Below are 22611 nucleotides of genomic sequence, written 5' to 3' on the forward strand. Positions count from 1 at the left end.
TACTTTCATAGCAGTTCAGATACTCTGACCCTTTTTCCTTTAAAAATCACCCAAATGAAGCTCACTTAACTTTGACATAGAAGGCCATATCATTTAAAGATGTCATTATTACGTATGAACTGAAAATTATGTTCAGTCCTGTGAGAGAATAGAGGGCTTTTGAAAAAAAGTGTCTAAAAGAACAAAATCCTGATCTTAGAATGGGAAATGTTTGAATGATCGCAGGAATCTGGCAATATGGAACTGCCTCCACGAATAAGAGATTGGTTCTGAAGAAGTAAATGGGTCTGAAAAGGTAAAAGTCTTGACAGCAACTGGGGTTACTCTGTGGTGGAAACAGTTTGTTGTGAAAAAGAAAATGGCTTGGTGAAGAAGAAAGTAGCTCTGTGAATGAGCTCTGGGGAGGAGTTGATTACAATTTGGATATGGCGAGGTGAGACATAAAGCAGCTCTTGATTAGAAAAAAAAATAACATAAGAAGCTTTGGGCTAGAATCGCCATTGGTAACCACTTCCTTTTGTATTTTTGTATAATGGCAGCTCACAGAACCGCAAAATAACCGAAATATTCTTCTTAAATCTAAAACCCACAAGTGTGCTCGTTCAAGCGTATATAAGACAATAAGGTTCCGATTAAGATATCTGATTTCCCTAAAACATCTGTTGTACCATATGCATACAAAGCAAAATTTTGAAGGAAGAAATTGAAAATGTAACTTTTTTAGATCTTTAGAAGCAGGCTGGATATGTGTATTAAATAATTAACACCTCTTTTAATGCTGTTATTAAAATGTAGGCATGAAAAAAATAATTATTTTCCACCATTGCATGTTTGTTCATGTTTGTTTTGTTCAGTCATTATGAATGTCCAGGCAGATTATCAGGATTGCTATCTTAACTGCGCAGGAATTAGTGAACTGTCATGATTATTGACATTGGCAGCACTCTCATTTTGAAAACTCTACAATTAGTTTCTCAAGTGAAATTGCAAGGCACGTTATAAATAAAAGTATCCAAAATGTACATAAGAAGGCTGCAGAAAATATGAACACAAGTCTCTATACTATATAAAGACACAAAGAACTGCTGATGCTGGAATCTTGAGCAAAACACAAAGCGCTGGAGTAACTCAGCGTGTCAGGCAGCATCTGTGGAGTTAATGGATAGGCGACGTTTCAGGTCAGGACCCATTTTCAGTCTTTATACCTGTTTTTATACACTTTATACCTGTTTTTAAATATGGTGTCGGTAAGTTTAGTTTAGTTTTGAGAGACAGCATGGAAACAGGCCCTTTGGCCCTCCGAGTCCACACTGACCAGCGCACAATATCACTACCTTACACACACTAGGGACAAATTTACATTTACACCAAGCCAATTAAACTAAAAACCTGTACGTCCTTGGAGTGTGGGATGAAGCCGAAGATCATTGAGAAAACCCACATAGGTCACAGGGAGAGCGTACAAACTCCATACAGACAGCACCCATAGTCAGGATCGAACCCGGGTTTCTGGCGTCGTAAAGCCCTACTGCTACACCACAGTGCCACACAGCTTCCTCTGTTAGATTCCCCTGTAAGTTCTATTAAGGTGTTTAGAAATGGGAAGTTCACCCTTCTAACAATAAATACATTCCAGACCAATGTTACCCCCAACTTTATTACTTCTTCTTTAATGGATTTAATCATTACTTGAGCAAAAACAAGCGAAAACAGAGCAAAAATCAGGAACTCTGCAGGACATGCCTGTGGGTGAAATGGACTGATGATGCTTTGGGTGGAAAGCTTATTTAAGTCCAAAGGATTTTCTTCCTATTCCTAATTTCTAATGATAAGTTTGATCTTCTGTTATTTGAACCCTTCATCGTGTTGGCAGTTCCCTTCATAATCGTGCAAACTGAATTAAATCATCTCCCTTACTGTTAAATATGTCCCTCGCCATAAAAAAAAACAATGCAATGGTCGATGTTGCAATCTCAGTATTGGAAAATATAAATACACAAAGAAAAACTGCAGATCACTCTGAGCAACGTCAGCAGAGAAAAGCTAGTAATTATATCGTGGGTACAAAACACAATGTTTATGTTATTCAGTCTCCTAATCTCGAGTCATGAGTTCAAATCTGACAATGGCAGCTTACAATTCAGTTACTTAAGTAAATCTGAACTCAAATACATCGTCTGCAATGTTGGTCTTGAAACCACAAAGCTGTCATGAAATCCATCTGGTTCACTGATGCCCTATAGGGAAGGAAGTCTGCTGTCCTACCTCATCTTGTCTATGTGTGTCTCCAGACCCACACCAATATTACCGGTTTCCTCCCACACTCCAATATTATCCACTCTTTATAGTTCCTCTGAATTGGCTGGTAATCACGCAATTCAAGGATAATTTGGATCGGGCAATATACCATAAAATAACAAAAGGCAATCCGAAGCTCAGTTAGAAGCTAAAGTGGATGTGCAGCCTAAATTGCTTGTCTCTGCTGGGAACTTACATGCCATTGGTACTGTTTTCAACTAATGCTTTGGTGTTACTTAAATTATTATATCGGATTTAAGATAATTGACAAAAATACAAGGAATAATCTTACATTGTGCCGTAATTTAAATTATATTATATACTGTATGTATTTTCCTGAACTCAACGTAGATAGAATGGAGTGATCAAAGTTTTACAAGCTCGTCACGTTATTATAGACACAAATTCACTCAGCAAACAGTGAACACTGTAAACAAAATCTGTACAAGACTGCAATGTTTTGCTTGTGGTGATCTCTCTGGCAAATAGATTTATTGACAGCTAGGTATTGCATAATCCATCAAGCACTTCTAATTAAATCAGTTTTGTGGATTAGGGGACTTCTTACAGGATACTTGGAATTATTATTGGTTCTTTCTAACTAGAAAAACAGGTTATTAACTCAAGATATCCATTATTGCAAGATCTTCCATTTTACTGAAGATACTTTTCATTCAAATTCTCTTTTGCATGCAAGGCAATAAACTGACCTGAGGTTCGGAGAATGCTTTCTGAATGCTGTTTATTGGACCATATGGTACACCACTACCTTCAAACAGTTGCAACCAGTCTTCTGTTGTCTTTTCTGAAAATCTAATCATAAAAGAGTTTTGTGGTTTAAACATGATGTACTGATTTTGAATCAGTACAGCAGAACATGACTTAATTTGCAGTAGCCAGCAAAAATATAAAAATACGCAATTCTTTGCAGAACTAGACTCTTGTCCTGAGGCTGCAAGAGATATTCTCCAGATAAGATGTTTTCTTGACTTAAAAACAAAGTTTACAATGTAATCAAAGATATATCATCGGCAGGAACCTAAATAATTTTATGAAGCTGTTTCATTCTATTTTTCACAATCATTCAGTTTTTCTAAGCTGAAATTCAACTAGCTTTATAAAAAAAGCTGTTATATCTGGAAGTAGTACAAATGATAAGAAAATTACTTTTGAAATTGAAAATGACAAGCAAAATTATGTTTGGAGAGCCATAAATTGTACAACATTGTGCAAAAATATATCATTAAAGTCAGTCAAAATTCAAAGCAATTGTTAACAACTCTACTACAAACCCTCTGACTCCCATGGATATCTGGACTACACTTCTTCCCACCCTGCTTCCTGTAAGGACTCCATCCCCTACTCCCAATTCTTCTGTCTACGCCGCATTTGCACCCAGAATGAGGTGTTCCAAGCCAGGGCATCGGAGAAGTCCTCATTATTTTGGGAACGGGGGTTCCCCTCTTCTACTATAGAAGAGACTGGCTCTCACCAGGGTCTCCTCTATATCCCGCAGCTCCGCTCTCACTCCCCATCCTCCCACTCATAACAAGGACAGAATCCCCCTTGTCCTCGCCTTCCACCCTACTAGCTGTCACATAGAACATATAATCCTCCAACATTTTCGCCACCTCCAATGGGATCCCACCACTGGCCACATCTTCCCATGTCCTTGGCTTTCCGCAGGGACTGCTCCCTCCTTAACTCTCTGGTCAATTTGTCCCTTCCCACCCAAACCACCCCCTCCCCTGGTACTTTCCCTTGCAACCGTAGGGAATGCTACACTTGTTACTTTACCTCCCCCCTCAACTCCATCCAAGGACCCAAGCAGTCTTTCCAGGTGAGGCAGAGGTTCACCTGCATCGGAAACATGTTCCTGATGTTGTGGGAGTCCAGAACCAGGGGCCACAGTGTAAGAATAAGGAGTAAGCCATTTAGAACGGAGTTGAGGAAACACTTTTTCTCACAGAGAGTGGTGAATGTTTGGAATTCTCTGCCTCAAAGGGCGGTGGAAGCAGGATCTCTGGATGCTTTCAAGAGAGAGCTCTTAAAAATAGCGGAGTCAGGGGATATGGGGAGAAGGCAGGAACGGGGTACTGATTGGGGATGATCAGCCATGATCACATTGAGTGGCGGTGCTGGTTCAAAGGGCCAAATGGCCTACTCCTGCACCTATTGTCTATTGATAGAGAATTCTATCGATTCACAATCATCTGAGAAAACACATTCCTTCTCTTCTCTGCCTTAAATGGATGATCATTTATTCTGATATTTGCATCCTAGGTCTGCTCAGTATCAACCCCAAGTTCTCTTATATTATTATGCTTAACAAATATAACTTCTCATTCTTCTAAATCTCAACAACTGCTACATTTATACAAGAAAATGCAATTACAAACTCACAACCTATCCCAAATAAGCTCTGAATGATTTAAAAATCTTTCAATTTAGTGCAACTTTTTCACAAAAATGTGCAATATTGATCAATGAGTGTCCATTATTGGGACTAACCTTGCAGACAGGACATTAATTAGTTCTCTTCTATTCTGTACCCGGAGCTTGTTCGTCTTGTATCTCTGATCATCACTTAATGCAGGTAAAGATAAGATCTGGAAAATAACATCTTTCATTATGAAATTGTCGATGAAGTTGCTAGTCATCCTCTTAAAAGTAGCCACTACATTTTCATTCTGACTACACATCAATGTCTAAATATCATTTTGTAAATATAATATTGGTTTATTATTATCATTAAAAATGCTTTGTTTGCGTGCAATCCGGAAAACTCATAACATTCATGTGTACAATCAAGCCAGACACATACACAATAGGTAGTACAAAGAGAAAAGTACTAGAGTGCAGAATATTGTGTTGCTCTTTATATATCTGTAGAAACATTTGCTCTTTTATATTATTGGCGAGCTTACTTTCATATTTCATCTTTTCTCCCTATATAGCCTTTTTAGTTATGTTTTGTTGGGTTTTTTTAATAGCTTCCTACAAATCTTTGCAATGTTACGTGCCTTCTCCTTTAGTTTTATCGTTATAACAGCCCCAACTTTGCTTTGTGGAGCACTGGAAGTGCAGTATGGGACACGTTAAACTAATTTTCTCAACAGCAGTCACAAAATAGCTCTGTAAAACATTTCCATGTGGGAGCAATATGTATTGTGGACACATCTTACCACAAAGATTCATCAAGGCCACAACTTACCCTAAGCCATAGAGCGATACAGTGAGGAAACAGGCCCTTTCGCCCAACTTGCCCACACCAACCAAAATGCCCAATTTACACTGGTGCCACTTTTTGGCCCATTTCCCTCTAAACCTAATCTATCCATCTACCTGTGTAAATGTTTCTTAAATGTTGTGATAGTACCTGTTCTCTCCCTGTAGCTCAGTTCCTCAACACCAGGCAACATCCTTGTAAATTTTCTCTGCACTCTTAAGGGGTTGGACAGGCTAGATGCAGGAAGATTGTTCCTGATGTTGGGGAAGTCCAGGACAAGGGGTCACAGCTTAAGGATAAGGGGGAAATCCTTTAAAACCGAGATGAGGAGAACTTTTTTTCACACAGAGAGTGGTGAATCTCTGGAACTCTCTGCCACAGAGGGTAGTTGAGGCCAGTTCATTGGCTATATTTAAGAGGGAGTTAGATGTGGCCCTTGTGGCTAGGGGGATCAGGGGGTATGGAGAGAAGGCAGGTACGGGATACTGAGTTGGATGATCAGCCATGATCATATTGAATGGCGGTGCAGGCTCGAAGGGCCGAATGGCCTACTCCTGCACCTAATTTCTATGTTTCTATGTTTCAAGCTTGACAACATCTTTCCTGTAACATGGTGACCAAAACCGAACACAATACTCTAAATATGGCCTCACCAACATCTTATATAACTAATATGACTCTTATACAACATCTATACTCAATACTCTGACTAATGAAGGCCAATGCGCCAATAGCCTACTTGATCACTCTATCCACTTGTGATGCCACTTTCGAGGAATTATGCACGTTCACTCCTGGATCCCTATTCTCCACAACACTCCCCAGAGCCTTAGCAATCCCTTCCGCACTGCGGCCTAACATTGAGGAGTTGGTGGCCCCTGATGGAGACCAACTTCGGGAGCTCCAATCGCGGGAGTCTGCGGGACTTAACATTGTGGAGTTTGGTTCTTGGTTCTTGGTCCTCCAAAATATTCTAAATGGAATTTAAACTGGAGGTGGTGAAGGGAGGGCTTAATCCAGAAATGGTTATTGGGAAGAAAGAGCTACTTTAAATTTAGTTATTTTAGTAAATTTAGCTGGCGATCCCTTTGCCAGGGATTGACCTCGGAGCTCCAACCGTGGGAACCTATGGACTTTAACATCATGCAGCTCATGGTCCCTGTTTCGGGAGCTCCAAGCCACAGGAGCTTCGACTGCCCCGACGCGGGAGCTTCGATCGCCCAGACGTGGGGGCTTCGATCACCATCTGTGGGAGCTTCGATCGGCCCAACGATGGTTCAATTTCCCCGACCATGGGAGATTAAAAAGGGAAGAAGATTAAACTTTATTGCCTTCGATCACAGTGAGGAATGTGGGGAATCCACTGTGGTGGATGTTTATGTTAACTTTTATGTGGTTGTGTGTCTTGTTGCTTTTTCTAGTAGGGCTGTATGGTAATTCGAATATCACTGTACCTTAATTGGTGCATGTGACAATAAAAGACTTTTGAAACCTTCACTGTGTAGGTCCTGCCCATGTTAGACTTCCCAAAATGCAATGCCTCACATTTCTCTGTATTAAATTCCATCAACCATTCCTCAGCCCACCTGCCCAACTGACCAAGATCTTGCGGTAATCTTTGACAACCAGCTTCAATATCTGCAATACCATCCACTTTTGTGTCATCTCCAAGCTTGCTAATCACGCCGTGTGCGTTCTCATCCAAGCCATCAAAATAGAATAGACAGCAATGGGCCCCAGCACTGAACCCTGAGGCACACCACTAGTCACAGGCTTCCAGTCCAAAAAACATCTTTCCACCATCACCCTCCACTTCCTTCCACGAAGCTTATTTTCTATCCATTCAGCCATCTCTCCTTGGATCCCATGCGATCTAACCTTCCAGAGCAGCCTACCATGCAAAACCTTGTCAAATTTCTTGCTGAAATCCATACAACATCTACAGCTCTGCCATCATCATCAACTTCAAACAAAATTCAATCAGGTTCACAAGACACAACCTCCCATGCATAAAACCATGCTGACGATCCCTAATCAGCCGTTGTCCATCTAAATACTTGTATATCTTATCCCTTAGAATATTCTATAGTATATTTCTGGCCACTGTGAAGTGCAGTATGATCAGAGAGGCAGAGGTCTCTAATAAATTTCAGTGATGAAGCTTTAAATACCCCCGAGCAAAGAAAATTAAGGCGTGGTGATGTAGTATTTAAGATATCAATGTCAGAGTGGATATTTTTTTTTTTACTGACAACTTGTGGCTACCGCACAACATGCTCCTAGATTCTTGTATTAAATTAATACTGTAAGTTGCACCCAGGAGGTCCAATTTATGCTAGCAAGGAAAGAAATGTACTGTGCGTGATTTGTGACATCATCGGGTGCATGACTCGTGGGGGAAAAATATCAAACACACATTGTGTTTGGAAACCCTAGGACAATTTCCAAAAGAGCACAATTCTGACACAACCTGACACGGGTTTAAATCACTTTCCCATTTACCCATGAAAGACTGGAACTAATGGATCCGATATCTCGGCTTGGGTCTTTAGGTAGAATGAATCCTTATGGTGTAATTGCTTTGCCAATCTCGGCTTCGTCAAGGAATCAGAGAACAGTTATTACACTTCCTGGAGCCTCTTCAGACAGCTAGAGTTAGCTCCATGGAGTTAACCTTAGCCTCAAATCTATACTATATCAGACAATTCCAAGGCACCATAGGTGATGTATGAAATGCCAGTGAGGGGCAGATCTACATGCTTTTATTTACTACTCTTCTTTACTGTAAATGCCAAGACATCAAATTTGGGCTAATCACTCCACACTTGACCAAGTTAAAACTAATTCTATTCCCAATTGTCATTTCGAACAATCTCCCCACCAACAAGATGAAGGTCACTGTCATCACATGCTTATGTTACATTTACAACAACCACCCTTTCAATAGATGTTTGGAAAATGATGGCCAATACCCAGGAATTTACACTCTCCCTTCAAAGACTTCCGGTGGAAGCACTGATTGTTAACTTGGTTGAGATTAAAATCATGCTTGAATTAATACGACCTTCTCTGAAGATACTCACTTCATTCTTTCTCAGCATTAGATTACTTGGATTTACATTGCATTTATACTGCAACTAAGCTGCCTGGAGGCGTAATATACATGCCAGCAGGCAAAATAGGCAGTAAGTAAGTGAAGTAAGCGGCCTCCATGGTGAAACTACTTCATAGTGTTATCAGTTATAGTGTGAATATATTCTCTGAAAAAATCTGCGCAACTGGAAAACACTAAAATTGTTTCAGTAATTACCCCAATTGGTCAAGAGTGACTACAGAAACAATTTATCATAAATTAAATTTTCGTGATAACTTATTCTTAACAAGCAACTTCAAAAAAGTACATTACCTTGCAAACAATTGCAAACTGCTGATCATTTCCAGCTCCAACTACGAGATAGCCATCTTTTGTCTTAAAAGCCTGCAACAGAGAATGTTTAAAGAAGAAGTAAAAATAAATTCAATAGAAACAAGACATATCATTAGTTTCTCCAATCTATAAATGATATAACTAAAGGTCTAGGAATTCAATAATCAACAGAAACACGTGATTAAATGTTTCTTCTTCTTTTCGTGTCCATCTTGTTACAAATGTTGGCCTCGCTGTCATCGTCCACCCTGAAAAGGCCGCAAGCTTCCGGCGACAATCAGTGGGAGCCGTCACTTTGCGCAATAGATGATGGTGGTAGCAGAATTAGCTCAGGATACTTCCAGTTCCTGACGTGGGAACGTCAGTATTTACTTCTGCTATGGGGCCGATGAAATGCTGCAATGTGTGGAACTTAGGCCGTGTGTTTCGAGAGTCATTCACTCATGAGTTCCATTTGTGCACCTAAAAGATCAAATGTTTAGCAGGAGTGAAATAATTTCCACATTTGTGTGTATCAATAAAGAAATCATTGTGTCGCATAAAGAGCTTTGTACATACAAACATAGAAATTAGGTGCTGGAGTAGGCCATTCGGCCCTTCGAGCCTGCACCGCCATTCAATATGATCATGGCTGATCATCCAACTCAGTATCCCGTACCTGCCTTCTCTCCATACCCTCTGATCTCCTTAGCCACAAGGGCCACATCTAACTACCTCTTAAATATAGCCAATGAACTGGCCTCAACTACCCTCTGTGGCAGAGAGTTCCAGAGATTCACCACTGTACAAAACAAAGGCAACAGGTATGTGGCTCAGCAACCATCTTTCACTAACACTGACCCTGGTACCATAGACTCACAAATGTTGCCTCCAGATGCTGCTTGACCTCTGAGGTCTATCTTCATTCTGTTATGGTACAGTAAAGGTCCCTCAGATATGATTGTATTGTTCCAAGAAGAATGAGCACAAATGTGCAGCCGTGATCGATGCAGCTAGTAAAGGTTCCTGCCTACCAACGAATATCAAAGGACCAACCATTCACCCACACCACATCTCCATGTTTAAGAAAGAACTGCGGATGCTAGAAAAATCGAAGGTAGACAAAAATGCTAGAGGAACTCAGCAGGTGAGGCACCATCTATGGAGAGAAGGAATAGGTGACATTTCGGGTCGAGACCCTTCTTCAGACCTCCAATGAAGGTTACGAATGCCCTACTTATGTCGACCCCATATCTAGAAACGTTTGGGAAACCAGCAGGATGGACTTGTCAGCTCAGCATGTTCTGCCACTTGGCAACTTGACTCACAGCTGCATTTCCCTCATGCAAGCTGCCGAGGTGACGAACAATTCACCGGAATGGAACCCTGCCATACGGGGGGGGGGGGGGGGGGGGGGGGGGGGCACCTGCAGTTCCCAGCAATCAATGGCAGTCATATTCCTTAAAACATGCTCAAATCTACCTTTCACTCAAAAACACTCATCACATGGAAGATTTGCCGTTATTGCACAGGAGTTGGTAGGCAAAAGTAAGAAAGTTTGCTAAAAAAAAACATACATTCTTACACCTTAAATGTTATTTAACCCAAAATATGACATCGCAGGGCCATACCCCACCATATTACAGTTTTATAATTTCAGTTTATTGTCACATGTACCAAGGTACCGTGAAAAGCTTTTGTTGCTTGTGGGAAGACAATATATGATTACAATCGAGCCCTTTGCAGTGTATAGATACATGATAAGGGAATTACGTTTAGTGCGAGGTAAAGCCAGTAGAGTCCAATCACAGATAGTCCGAGGGTCACCAATGAGGTAGATAGTAGTTCAGCACTGCTCTCTGGTTGTGGTAGGATGATTCCTACTTTTAGCCGTCTTTTTTGTGAGGAAGGGTGGCACACAACTGCAGCCCACAGTAACAGAGGGAAGTCGGCTCCCCTCATGCCCACTGGGTTGGGTTGCTGCTTGGAAAATGTGGCACCAAATACAAACTCAGCAACAACAAAAGAGATCGGTCGCCAGGCGGCCACATAGGTCCCAGCTCCTCAAAGAGGATGGTCACATTGAGAACTTAAAGGAGGATAATGATAGGGCAGTCTATTGACAAAACTTAAAGATATTTGGGGTAGTGTCTGAGTGTCCATAGATGCCTTGCATAGCATTGAGCATCTAGTGACTGATGTCGCAGCTTCCATTAAGACACAGCAGAGGTTCCAAAAGTATAATTTCTGTTGTGGAAGCTCAGACATCAAAGATGTAAGCTCAGCCGCTGCCATCATGTTGATGGTGTTGATGAATAGGCCTTCAAGGATGGATGACACACCGATCACTTGTCCACGGAATACTTAGATCACCAAGAGCTTGCTTTAGGTTTAGCTTTAGAGATACAAATCACAGAAGGCATTATGCTCCGCATCATTGCACGGGCTGACATTGAGTGTCTTTACCTTCAATACTTGATACAGTCAAGAGAGAGCTTGATAGGGCTCTTAAAGATAGCGGAGAGGGTATATGGGGAGAAGGCAGGAACGGAGTACTGATTGGGGATGATCAACCATGATCACATTGAATGGCGGTGCTGATTCTAAGGGCCGAATGGCCTACTCATGCACCTATTGTCTATTGTCTATTGTCTAAATGGAATAGCAGTGCCTTTAAAGGTGCAACTTATTGCATCTGTTGGTGGCAGACAATCGCAGCTTTCCAGTAGAGCAAATGCTTGTGGACTTGGTGACCATGCAATATCCAGTGGGCATCAAAGCCACTAATGCCCTCAATTACTCTTCCTCCAGATCCTGCTAGGGCTCTGCTGAAAAGAGATCCAGAACCTCCAAGTTTGTAAACTTTTACCAGTTAGATTGATAGTCGCTTCAGTTTGCTTTTCTGCCAGCTTCCATAGGTCCCGTTTGTTATCGATAGCACACAGTCATCTGTGTACCACCAGGATCATCTCTGCATTATTCTTTCACTCCATCAACGATGAGTGGGTGTGCAAATTCAAGTAGATATCTCTTCTAGCATATGCAAGATTCCAGCGAGCTACCCTGGTACTTTTATTCAGTCGTACTCCAAGCATACAGAGTTCTTTGGACATACAGGGAAATGTACCCATCTGATAACAAATGACACTAAGATGACCAATAAGCAAAATAGTGTTACATTGATTGCCAGATAATTGCCGACTGAAAAAGCCAACAACATCCAAAAGATTTGCAAAAACAGAAAACTGGAAGAGTTCAGTGGGTCAATCAGGATCAAGGTCTAAACCAAATTGCTACACCTTTTGCCTCCACAGATGCTGACGGGCCTGGTGAGTTTTTCCAGCATTCTGGTTTTGTTCTAGCCCAGAATCTGCAGTCTCATTTGGCCTCATCCAAAATAAATCCTTCAGATATCTGGATAAAATTGGAGACACGTTTCAGTATATGCAGGATAAGGTTTCTAAAATGTTCACAGAGCTCTCGCAATTACTCTGCTTTTGGATTTGGACCTGCCAGTGAAACAAGGCATAGAACACAGCTCCTTTTCCTGATATTTTCGAGCAATCCTAGTAAGACTAGGTGGCACTGACTTCACAGATAAGCCTTTACTAATGTCAATTTCACAGTTGCATCCATATACCAATACCAAAAGCAGATACGATAGTCAACTTTCCATCTTCCACTCCCACCACAGAACCACTGATGCAAAACAGTTCTGCAAACGGGAGAAAAGCTAGAGAATGATCCAAGTATAGGGTCGATGGAATTTTACATTCGGCTTAGACAAAAGTGTTGGAGAAACTCAGCAGGTGCGGCAGCATCTATGGAGCAAAGGAAATAGGCAACGTTTTGGGCCAAAACCCTTCTTCAGACTGATGGAGGGTGGGGGGGGGGGAGAAGAAAGGAGAAAGGAAGAGGAGGAGGAGGAGCCAGAGGGCTGAGGGAGAGCTGAGAAGGGGAGGAGACAGCAAGGGCTACTGGAAATTGGAGAAGTCAATGTTCATACTGCTGGGGTGTAAACTGCCCAAGCGGAATATCAGGTGCTGCTCCTCCAATCCTAGGGGGTCCAAGAGGAGGGGAAATGTTGGAGATGGGAGAAGATGTCATTACTGAGAGGGCGAGGATTTCTTCCCATAGAAAGGCCTGGAGGCGGAGGCAGGGAAGAAATGGGATATGGGTGAGATACAGAAATTGGCAGAGAAATGGTAGATGGAGTGTAATCCGAGCAAGTGCGTGGCATTGCACTTTAGGAGGTCAATGTAAGAGGACAATATACAGTTAATGGCACAACCCTCAATGGGATCTTGAGGTCCAAGTCCATGACTCCTTGAAAGTGACAAGTAGATAGAATGGTAAAGAAACCATTTGGTATCTTTAAGGACACAGAGTTGTGGAGTAACCCAGCAGATCAGGCAGCATCTCTGGAGAAAATGGATAGGTAACGTTTTAGGTTGAGACCCTTCTTCCGACGGTTTCCACAGATGGTATATTTTGCCTCTATAGGTCAGGCATTGAGTATAAGAGTCAGGATGTCATGATGCAGCTTTGTAGGACTTTGGTTCAGCCTGATTTGCAACATGACAAGCAGTTTTGGCGGCCCCATTACAGGAAGGATGTGGAGGATTTGGAAAAGTTGTAGAGTATGTTTACCAAATTACCAGATTGTTTTCTGTGGAATGCCGGAGGTTGTGGAGAGACCTGATTGAAGTATATAAAATTATGAAAGGCGTAGAGAGAATAGACAGGAATAAAAGCATGGCATTTAGGTGAGAGGGGCAAAGTTTAGGGTTGTTGGGGTTGGTGGAGGAGACAGATATGATAGTGGCATTTAAGAGGCTTTTGTATAGGCATATGTATATGCAGGGAATGGAAGGATAAGGATTATGCAAAGAGAGATAAGAGATGGTCTTGGTGTCACGTTTGGCACAGACATTATGGGCCGTAAAGCTTGCTCTTGTGCGGTACTACAGACAATAGACAATTGGTGCAAGAGTAGGTCCTTTGAGCCAGTGATCATGGCTGATCATCCACAATCAATACCCCGTTCCTGCCTGCTCCGCATATCCCTTGACTCCGCTACCTTTAAGAGCTCTATCTAACACAATGTTCTATGTTCTAACACAAATAGTATTTACTTCTTTAAAATCATTCAAATATGCTCACAAATCATTCTTGATTATAATATGAAGAAAATCCTGATAGTGCTCCTTTGCCCCATTCAATGTTTCCAGTTCTGAATCTGCATCTGCATTCATTGGAATTTTTGTGCACTCGAGAACGTTGTTTTCTCTGCCACATTATTGTGCCTCCATGAAAAGTGTAACTATAAATTACATTGATCAACAAAAGATTGGCAGCATTTCTTTCGAAAAGATGGAAAGAAATGGATTCCTCTTCCTTTGATAAATGCGATGAGTCCCTATAAATTATCTTAGGCTAAGTGTACACTTGAAAACAAATTCCTCTTTTTGGAATTTCCCAAGAATATTGAATCACCAATAGAGACTTCATTCATAATTACTTGATTCTGTACAGTCTGTATATCTGGCAAGCTTCATTCAACCATGATCAGCAGCAGAAATAAAAAGGAAAATGCACAAAAACAATATTTAATGAGATTCTGTTGTGACAAGCTCGGGTCTGTCACCTCAAATTAGCATGTAAGGGTGCTCTGCACACAAAGCCGGCATCCAATCCTGCCTGTAATAAGAAGTTAACCTTTAGATGACCCTTCCAAATTCACATGTTTTAAAACATACTTTTCAGCAAGAATGAAATGAAATTTAATGTGGGTACTCTGATAAGAGAAGAAATGGCAAGTTTTTTAGGTAAGACAAGAATTTAAAAACACAATTATTTCAGGATGAGATCTACAATACCTTTACCACTGTGAGTACATTGTAATCTATTCTGCAGGTTCTCCAATAAAGGTTCACTCTTTGTTTGCCAGTTAGATTTACTAACCAAAATGCATGACATAAATTCTCTAAGTATTTACTCAGTCAGTATTGTTCCACTAATTATTGTAAAAGATCCCTCCAGTTTGAAAGATGATGACTGACCGAGGATTGATGATGGCAAAATAAAGTTTACCTGCTGCCACAGATTGCAAATGATTTAGAATATGCTTTAGAAAATGTGGAGAGGAGGGTGCGCAGCCCGGGGCAGCTGGGAGAGGGGGTGCACGGCCCAGGGCAGCGGGGAGAGGGAGGTGAGTGGCCAGGGGCAGGGGCAGGGGGAGAGGGGGGCCCTCCCCCCCCGATCTTTGCACAACCCCAGTCCTTTGCGATCGGCCCAGGCAAGGCAGTACGGGGGAGAGGGGGGTGCACGGCCCATCTTGGGGCAGCCATCTTGCTTCCGGGGAGAGAGGAGCCGGAGTAGTACTTTGAAGTGGAGAGAGGTAGTGGTGGCGCAGGAGGGTTGGGTAGGGCCGGGGGGAGGGGGGACGGAGCAAAGATCTTATAGCGGAGCTCCGCTATACAATGTTTGGGAGAGAGAGGTGAAGGTAGGGGCCGGGGTACAGAGATCATGGGGAGAGAAGTGGGGTTGGGGGCTGGTGGGTTAGGGCCGGGGGAGGGAGAGAGCATAGGAGTGGGGGGGGCCGGGGACAGAGACATTGTAGTGTGGGGGAAGGCTACAGCATAGGGGGTGGAGACATTGGGGGGGGGGGGGCGGGGAGTGGGGGGGGGGGGGAGGGGGGGGGAGGGCGGGGGTGAAACTTGGGGGGGGGGAGGAGGGAGGGTAGTTGAGGGGTGGGATAGGGCCTAGTGTGTGTGAAGTTGCAGGGAGGTTTACAATGTTTATTATTTAATGTCCCTTGTCTAGTCTGAAATAAAGTTCATCATTGGATATAAAAATCAGAAGAAATATAATATTGTGTGTTATATGATTATATACATTTATATCACATTCATGTATGTATGTTTATAAACAATTTATTCTAACAAGAATTAACGGAAGTATGAACTAACAGAATTATGAATCTAACCCTATATCACGCACAAAAACTGTTCCCCCGCAACGTTGATTACCCTATAGTCGGGTCGGGTCGGGTCGGTTCCGGTTACTACAAAATCAACTCAAACACAGCTTATGAGCCATTTAAAAATAAATTATTTAAAAAACGTTAAAAAAGACAATTACCAGAGTAAAATTTTATTGTTGACAAGAATTAACAGAAGTATGAACTGACAGAATTATGAATTTAACCCTATATCACACACACAAACTGTTCCCCCGCAACATTGATTACACTGCGAGTCGGGTTGGGTAGGTTCCGGTTACTAAAATGGGCGGGGGAAAATGCCCAGGATCCCCTCTGTAGCGTACTACACGTCAGCCCATTGCATTTCGCAGGAGTAGCCTATTATGCTCCGCTATAGGATCTTTGGTCCTTTCCACTCGTCACTTTAAATTCATGTTTCGTGTATCTTGAGTTTTATGACTATCGGCAGATCAGTTTTTCCCCCCTGGAATAAATAAAGTTCTATTGTATCGTATCGTTTCAAATCAGTCATTGTTTCAGGATGGAGAACTTTTGTCGTAACTGAAAAAGAGACAATAGAAGCTTGTACAGCTCCAGAGAGGATGGGAATAGAGTATAATCTGTAAACAGTCATCTGGTAAATAAGAGCAGTTAGAGTATGAGAACATGGGCAAAAGAACATAGATGAAAGAATGCAGGAGTTGCAAAGGGCATGGGGAAAAAGAGGGAAAGAGCAAGCTGAATGAATCAACGAATAATACAGGCTGAGAAATCTAGTTGTAGATTTCAATATTGAGTCCAGACGACTGCAACGTGCAGAGATGGAAAATTAGGTGTTTCCCTCAAAATTGCATTGTCTCACTGTAACAGTGCAAGAGGCCATGGGTCAGAGGGTGAGTGACAATAGACAATAGGTTCAGGAGTAGGCCATCTGGCCCTTCGAGCCAGCACTGCCATTCAATGTGATCATGGCTGATCATCCCCAATCAGTTCCCGTTCCTGCCTTCTCCCCATATCTCCTGACTCCGCTATCTTTAAGAGCCCTATTGTAGATCTGTGTCACTCATGTTATGAGTCATGCTTTTGTAGTTATGCCCACTAGCTTTACAGTAACCCTCCCTGCCTGGTTCCGGTATTATTAGAAAAACGTGCTCGCATGAAGTTACCAATACTATGTTGTTAATAAAGTCTTTGGACCTTTATCATGGTGTTAGGCTTCAGTTATTTGGACAGCCGCAACACAACATGGTGTCAGAAGTGGGATACGTACCAACACCTCCAATAGGAGACCAGAACATAAGTCCTCCAAGTTGACCACTTTCAGCACTCCATTTGGGCGTTATAAATTTCTGCGCATGCCCTTTGGAATAAGTTCTGCTAGTGAAGTATTTCAACAAGCTATGGAGCAATTTTTTGCAGGCTACCCATGCTCCACCTTAGTTGATGATATCCTCATTGCTGGAAGAATGGTTGAAGAACAAGATGCCAATCTGATGTCTTGGATCGTGCCAAGGCCATCCATCTCAAGCTGAACCCTCAAAAATGCAAATTCAGAGTGAATGAGGTGAAATACATCGGCCATATATTTACCAAAGACGGCCTAAAGACTGATCCAGCGAAAACCAGTGCTATCAACGAGCTCCCAGCACCCTCAGACGTGCAAAGTTTGCAGAGATTCCTTGGCATGGTTAACTATTTGAGCAAATTAATTCCGGGTTTCAACGAAATATCAGCCCCATTGCACCAACTTACACACAAAGACACTGCTTGGACGGCATGAGCAACAACAGAAAGCGTTCAACACTCTTAAGTAGCAGATGTCTAGTGCTCCTACTCTCGCTTATTTTGATCCTAAACTACCGATTACACTGACGTGTGATGCCTCACAACACGGACTAGGCGCAGCATGTCTTCAAAATGATGGCAACGGCAATATGCCTGTTGCCTATGCCTCGCGCACCGTGACTGACACAGAACAACGATATGCCCAAATTGAGAAAGAGCTGTTGGCAGTTGTCTTCGCCTGCAAGAAATTCAATGATTTCATCTTTGGTCACACGGTCTCGATTGAAACTGACCACCAACCTCTGATCAGCATTTTCAACAAACCGATCCATGCCTCTCCGGCGCGACTACAGCGGGTGTTGCTGCAGCTTAAAAAATATGACCGGTGTACAAGGACACCCAGGTCTCTCTGTACCTCCCTCTTACCTAACCTAACCCCATTGAGATAATAATCTGCTCCTTGTTTTCGCCACCAAAGTGAATAACCTCACATTTATCTATATTATACTGCATCTGCCATGCATCTGCCATGCATCTGCCTACTCACTCAACCTGTCCAGGTCGCCTTGCAACCTCCTAACATCCTCTTCACAGTTCACACTGCCACCCAGCTTTGTGTCATCTGCAAACTTGCTAGTGTTGCTCCTAATTCCCTCTTCCAAATCATTAATATATATGGTAAACAATTGCGGCCCCAACACCGAGCTTTGCGGCACTCCACTTGCCACTGCCTGCCGTTCACTCCTACTCTTTGTTTCCTGTCTGCCAACCAATTTTCTATCCATGTCAACACCCTATCCCCATTGAAGAGCAGAGTTGTCTTATGTTTGGTATTCATTGTCAACGGTTCCAAAAAATGAACTCAGCAACTACTACAATCAGAATATCTGGAAGTTAGTGCTGGCCCAGACATTAAGGCAGCATGCCAAACAGATATGTAAAGACCTTTTGATAAGCCAGTTATGCTGTGAAATCACAGCCAAAAGAACTATCACAGAGCAATTCAGTAATCAAAGATTCATAACATGCATGTAGTTTATAAATTGATTTCCTCAAGCAGAGAGCACACAATGCATACAAATGCGAAATTCTGCTGAAAATCTGAAATAAACCAAAAGTGCTCAAAGTGCACAACATCTGCGGAGAGTCAAATAGAGTAAATGTTTAAAAAAGAACTGCAGATGCTGGAAAATCAAAGGTAGACAAAAATGCTGGAGAAACTCAGCGGGTGAGGCAGCATCTATGGAGCGAATGAAATAGGCAACGTTTCGGATCAAAACCCTTCTTCAGACTATTTCCTATTTCCTTCGCTCCATAGATGCTGCCTCACCCACTGAGTTTCTCCAGCATTTTTGTCTACCTTCGATTTTGCAGCATCTGCAGTTCCTTCTTACATATTTAGTCTACTCCACTGCGAAATCACCTCAAGGTATGCCTATTTTGAAGACGTTCTCCTCCTCCCTCCGAAGACATTTTAACAACCTCCGCTCTCACTGCCCCCCCTCTGTGATTCCCCCTTCCCTCCAATTATGAGAGTGGTTTTGCATTGGGAATTAAACCAACAGGCAAGTAGAATCTTGGAATTGAACGTACAGAATGATTGAAGATGCTCTACAAAATAATTGCCAAATCCGTTTTTGAGTTTCCCCAAAGTATGAATGGCCACAGAATACACACCAAATGTACATACACAGAAAGTTTAAACAAACAGCTGCTTCACCTGGGAAGATTGCATTGGGCCTGAATGGTGGGAAGATTTGGCATGAAACAGTGGCATTTATAGAGTCAGAGTGATACAATGTGGAAACAAGCCCTTTGGCCCAACTCGCCCAACCAGTCAAGAATGTCCCCAGTCCCACCTGCCTGCGCTTGGTCCATATCCCTCCAAACCTGTCCTATCCATGTACCTGTCTAACTGATCCTTAAACTGATCCTCAACTACCTCCTCTGGCAACTTGTTCCATACACCCACCACCCTTTGTGTGAAAAAGTTACCCCTCGGATTTCTATTAAATCTTTTCCCCTTCACCTTGAACCAATCTCCTCTGGTCCTCGATTCCCCTACTCTGGGCAAAAGGCTCTGTGCATCTACCCGATCTATTCCTCTCATGATTTTGTATACCTCTATAACATCTCCCCTCGTCCTCCATGGAATAGAGATACAGCCTACTCAACCTCTCCCTACAGCTCACACTCTCTTGTCCTGGCAACATCCTTGTAAATCTTTTATTTATTTATTTATTTATTTTTTATTAGAAGTACAGTAAATTACAATAATACACATCACATATATCCTATTACATTTGTTGTACCACTTCATTTTTCGAGCTTTAAAAAAGGTAGAAATAAAAGAAGTAAGGAAAGTGAGCAAGAATCGTGAAAGTGCAGGAAAGTGTTGGGAAAAGAAAGCCCCTAGGGAGGAAGTTAGAGAAGGAAGTAAAGAAAGGAAATAGACCCTAGAAAGAAAAGAAAAAAAGGAAAAACAAACGCTCTATCATAACACAAAACTCCGCAAAAAAGAATATACCAACCGTGTTTTTTTTTTTAATTTTATACCCCACGTTACCAGATCCTGGTACCATTTATATTTTAAATTACTATTGCACCTTATGCTTGTAATAGTTCCATAAATGCAGACGACGTCTTTTGGAAGTGGTCTGCTTTGCCTGCTAGGAGGAGTCTCATCTCTTCCAAGTGTAGTGTTTCGAACATGTTTGTTGTTGGTATTGGAGCATTTTTCCAAAATTTGAGTATAAGCTTTTTTCCCATTATCAGCCCGTAATTAAGTAAGTTCTTTTGCAACACGTTTAGTTCGGGGTTACCTTCCGATATTCCAAAAATGATCCATTCTGCTTTTGGTACAAGTTTTATTTTAATTAATTTTGTGAAGATTTCAAATATTTTGTTCCAGAATTTTTGGATTTTTATACAAAAAACAAAAGAGTGCGCTATGGTAGCTTCTTGTGACTGACATTTAACACAAATGGGTGAGACATTGGGGAAAAGTTTATTTATTTTAGGTTTTGAATAATATAGTCTATGTAATGTTTTAAATTGAATTAGAGTATGTTGTACGTTGATCGAGCATTTATGCACATATAGTAAGTGTTTATCCCAGCTCTCTTTTGAAATTTTTATAGCTAGTTCTTGTTCCCAGTCTCTTCTAATACCATCGGTTGTAGGTATTTCTATATTTAAAATAATGTTGTATAAGTATGATATTAGATTTGCTGATTCAGCCTTTGTCTTCATGGCTTCATCCAATAAGTTTGGGGGCATGTTATGAGTCTTTTGTGTATTTTTTCAGATAGTCACGGATTTGCAGATATTTAAAATATTGATTATTTTTCAAATTATATTTCAGTTGTAATTGTTGAAATGATAATAATTTTCCTAATTCATACAAGTCTCCGAGCGTTTTGATTCCCATTCTTTCCCATTGTGTAAATGATTTATCTATAAATTGAAGGTTTAAACGACGAGTTATTGACTATTGGCATTAAAAGAGATAGATTTCTTAATTTTAGATTCTGTTTGATTTGTTTCCAAGTTCTAATTGTGCTATGTATCATTGGATTTTTATTATAATTTTTGTTATTCAGATTCATTGGTGAGAGGAGAGTCGCTCCTGTATTACACGGAGAGCAGTCCCCTCTTTCCATTACAATCCAGTCCACCTGCTGGGCAGAGTTGTCCAGCAGGTGAATCATATTTTTAATATTTACTGCCCAATTATAGTACATAAAGTTAGGGAGCGCTAGACCACCCATCTCTTTTGGTTTACTAAGGTGTGCTCTTTGTATTCTGAGGGATTTATAATCCCATATAAAATTTGTAATGTCTGAGTCTAGTTTTTTGAAAAACTTTTTTGGAAGATATATTGGTATTGATTGAAATAAATATAGGATTTGTGGTAAAAAGATCATTTTTATAGCATTTATTCGACCTATTAAAGACATCAGGGAGCGTTTTCCAGAATTTGATTAGATTATTTAGTTTCTTAAGTAAGGGGCTATAATTGGCATTAAACATAGCGTGATAGTTTCTAGTGATTTCAATTCCTAAATATTTAAATTTTTCTGTGGCTATTTTAAAGGGGAATTTCAAGAGATGTGTTGAGTCTTTCGGTTTTATCGACATAATTTCACTTTTGTTCCAGTTTATTCTGTATCCTGAGAAAGATCCAAAGTCCTCAATTAGATTTAATATGTTTGGTATACTGATTTGGGGTTTTGTGATATACAGTAGTACATCGTCTGCGTATAAGGATATTTTGTTATTTGAATATTTTATATTATAACCGTAAATATCCGGGTGTGTTCTAATTTTTTCAGCTAAAGGTTCAATTACCAGAGCAAATAACAATGGTGATATTGAACATCCTTGTCTATTGCCCCTTGTTAATTGGAATTTCGTAGATAGTATATTATTAGTTAATATTCTAGCCGTGGGTTTGTTATATAATAATTTTATCCATGCGATGAAGTTCTCTCCCATTTGAAATTTTTGCAATACTTTAATCATATAATCCCATTCTACTTGATCAAACGCTTTTTCTGCGTCCAATGAAATGATAGATAACTCTTGTTCTTGAGGTTTGTGAGAGTGCATTATGTTAAGCAGACGTCTCAGGTTATTAAATGAATGTCTCTTAGGTATAAATCCCGTTTGATCCTCATTTATTAATTTACTAACATATTGACTTAGTCTTCTAGCTAGTGTTTTCGCTAATATTTTTTGATCCGTATTTAACAAAGCAATAGCTCTATATGAGCCTGGTTCTTCTATATCTTTATCTTTTTTAAGTATTAATGTGATCGTTGATTCTGCTAGTGTTTCAGGTAAGATTTGTTCTTTAAAAGCGTATGTATACATTTTCTGTAGACGTGGTGTAACTATGTCGTAAAA

General features: G+C 41.1%; 1 protein-coding gene across 7 annotated transcripts in view; it reads right to left on the minus strand.

The window, feature by feature from the left end:
* sugct (succinyl-CoA:glutarate-CoA transferase) overlaps nt 1-22611 on the minus strand; it is a 404067-nt gene that overhangs the window by 233453 nt on the left and 148003 nt on the right. For all 7 annotated transcript variants that reach the window (XM_055633822.1, XM_055633824.1, XM_055633819.1 and 4 more), the window contains 3 exons: nt 8934-9005; nt 4810-4907; nt 3009-3111 (listed from right to left, as the gene is read on the minus strand). In XM_055633822.1, coding sequence (XP_055489797.1) covers nt 3009-3111; nt 4810-4907; nt 8934-9005 — 273 coding nt within the window. The remainder of the gene's footprint in view (nt 1-3008; nt 3112-4809; nt 4908-8933; nt 9006-22611) is intronic.

This window comes from Leucoraja erinacea, chromosome 4 (assembly GCF_028641065.1).
Source record: "Leucoraja erinacea ecotype New England chromosome 4, Leri_hhj_1, whole genome shotgun sequence".
NCBI lineage: Eukaryota > Metazoa > Chordata > Chondrichthyes > Rajiformes > Rajidae > Leucoraja > Leucoraja erinaceus.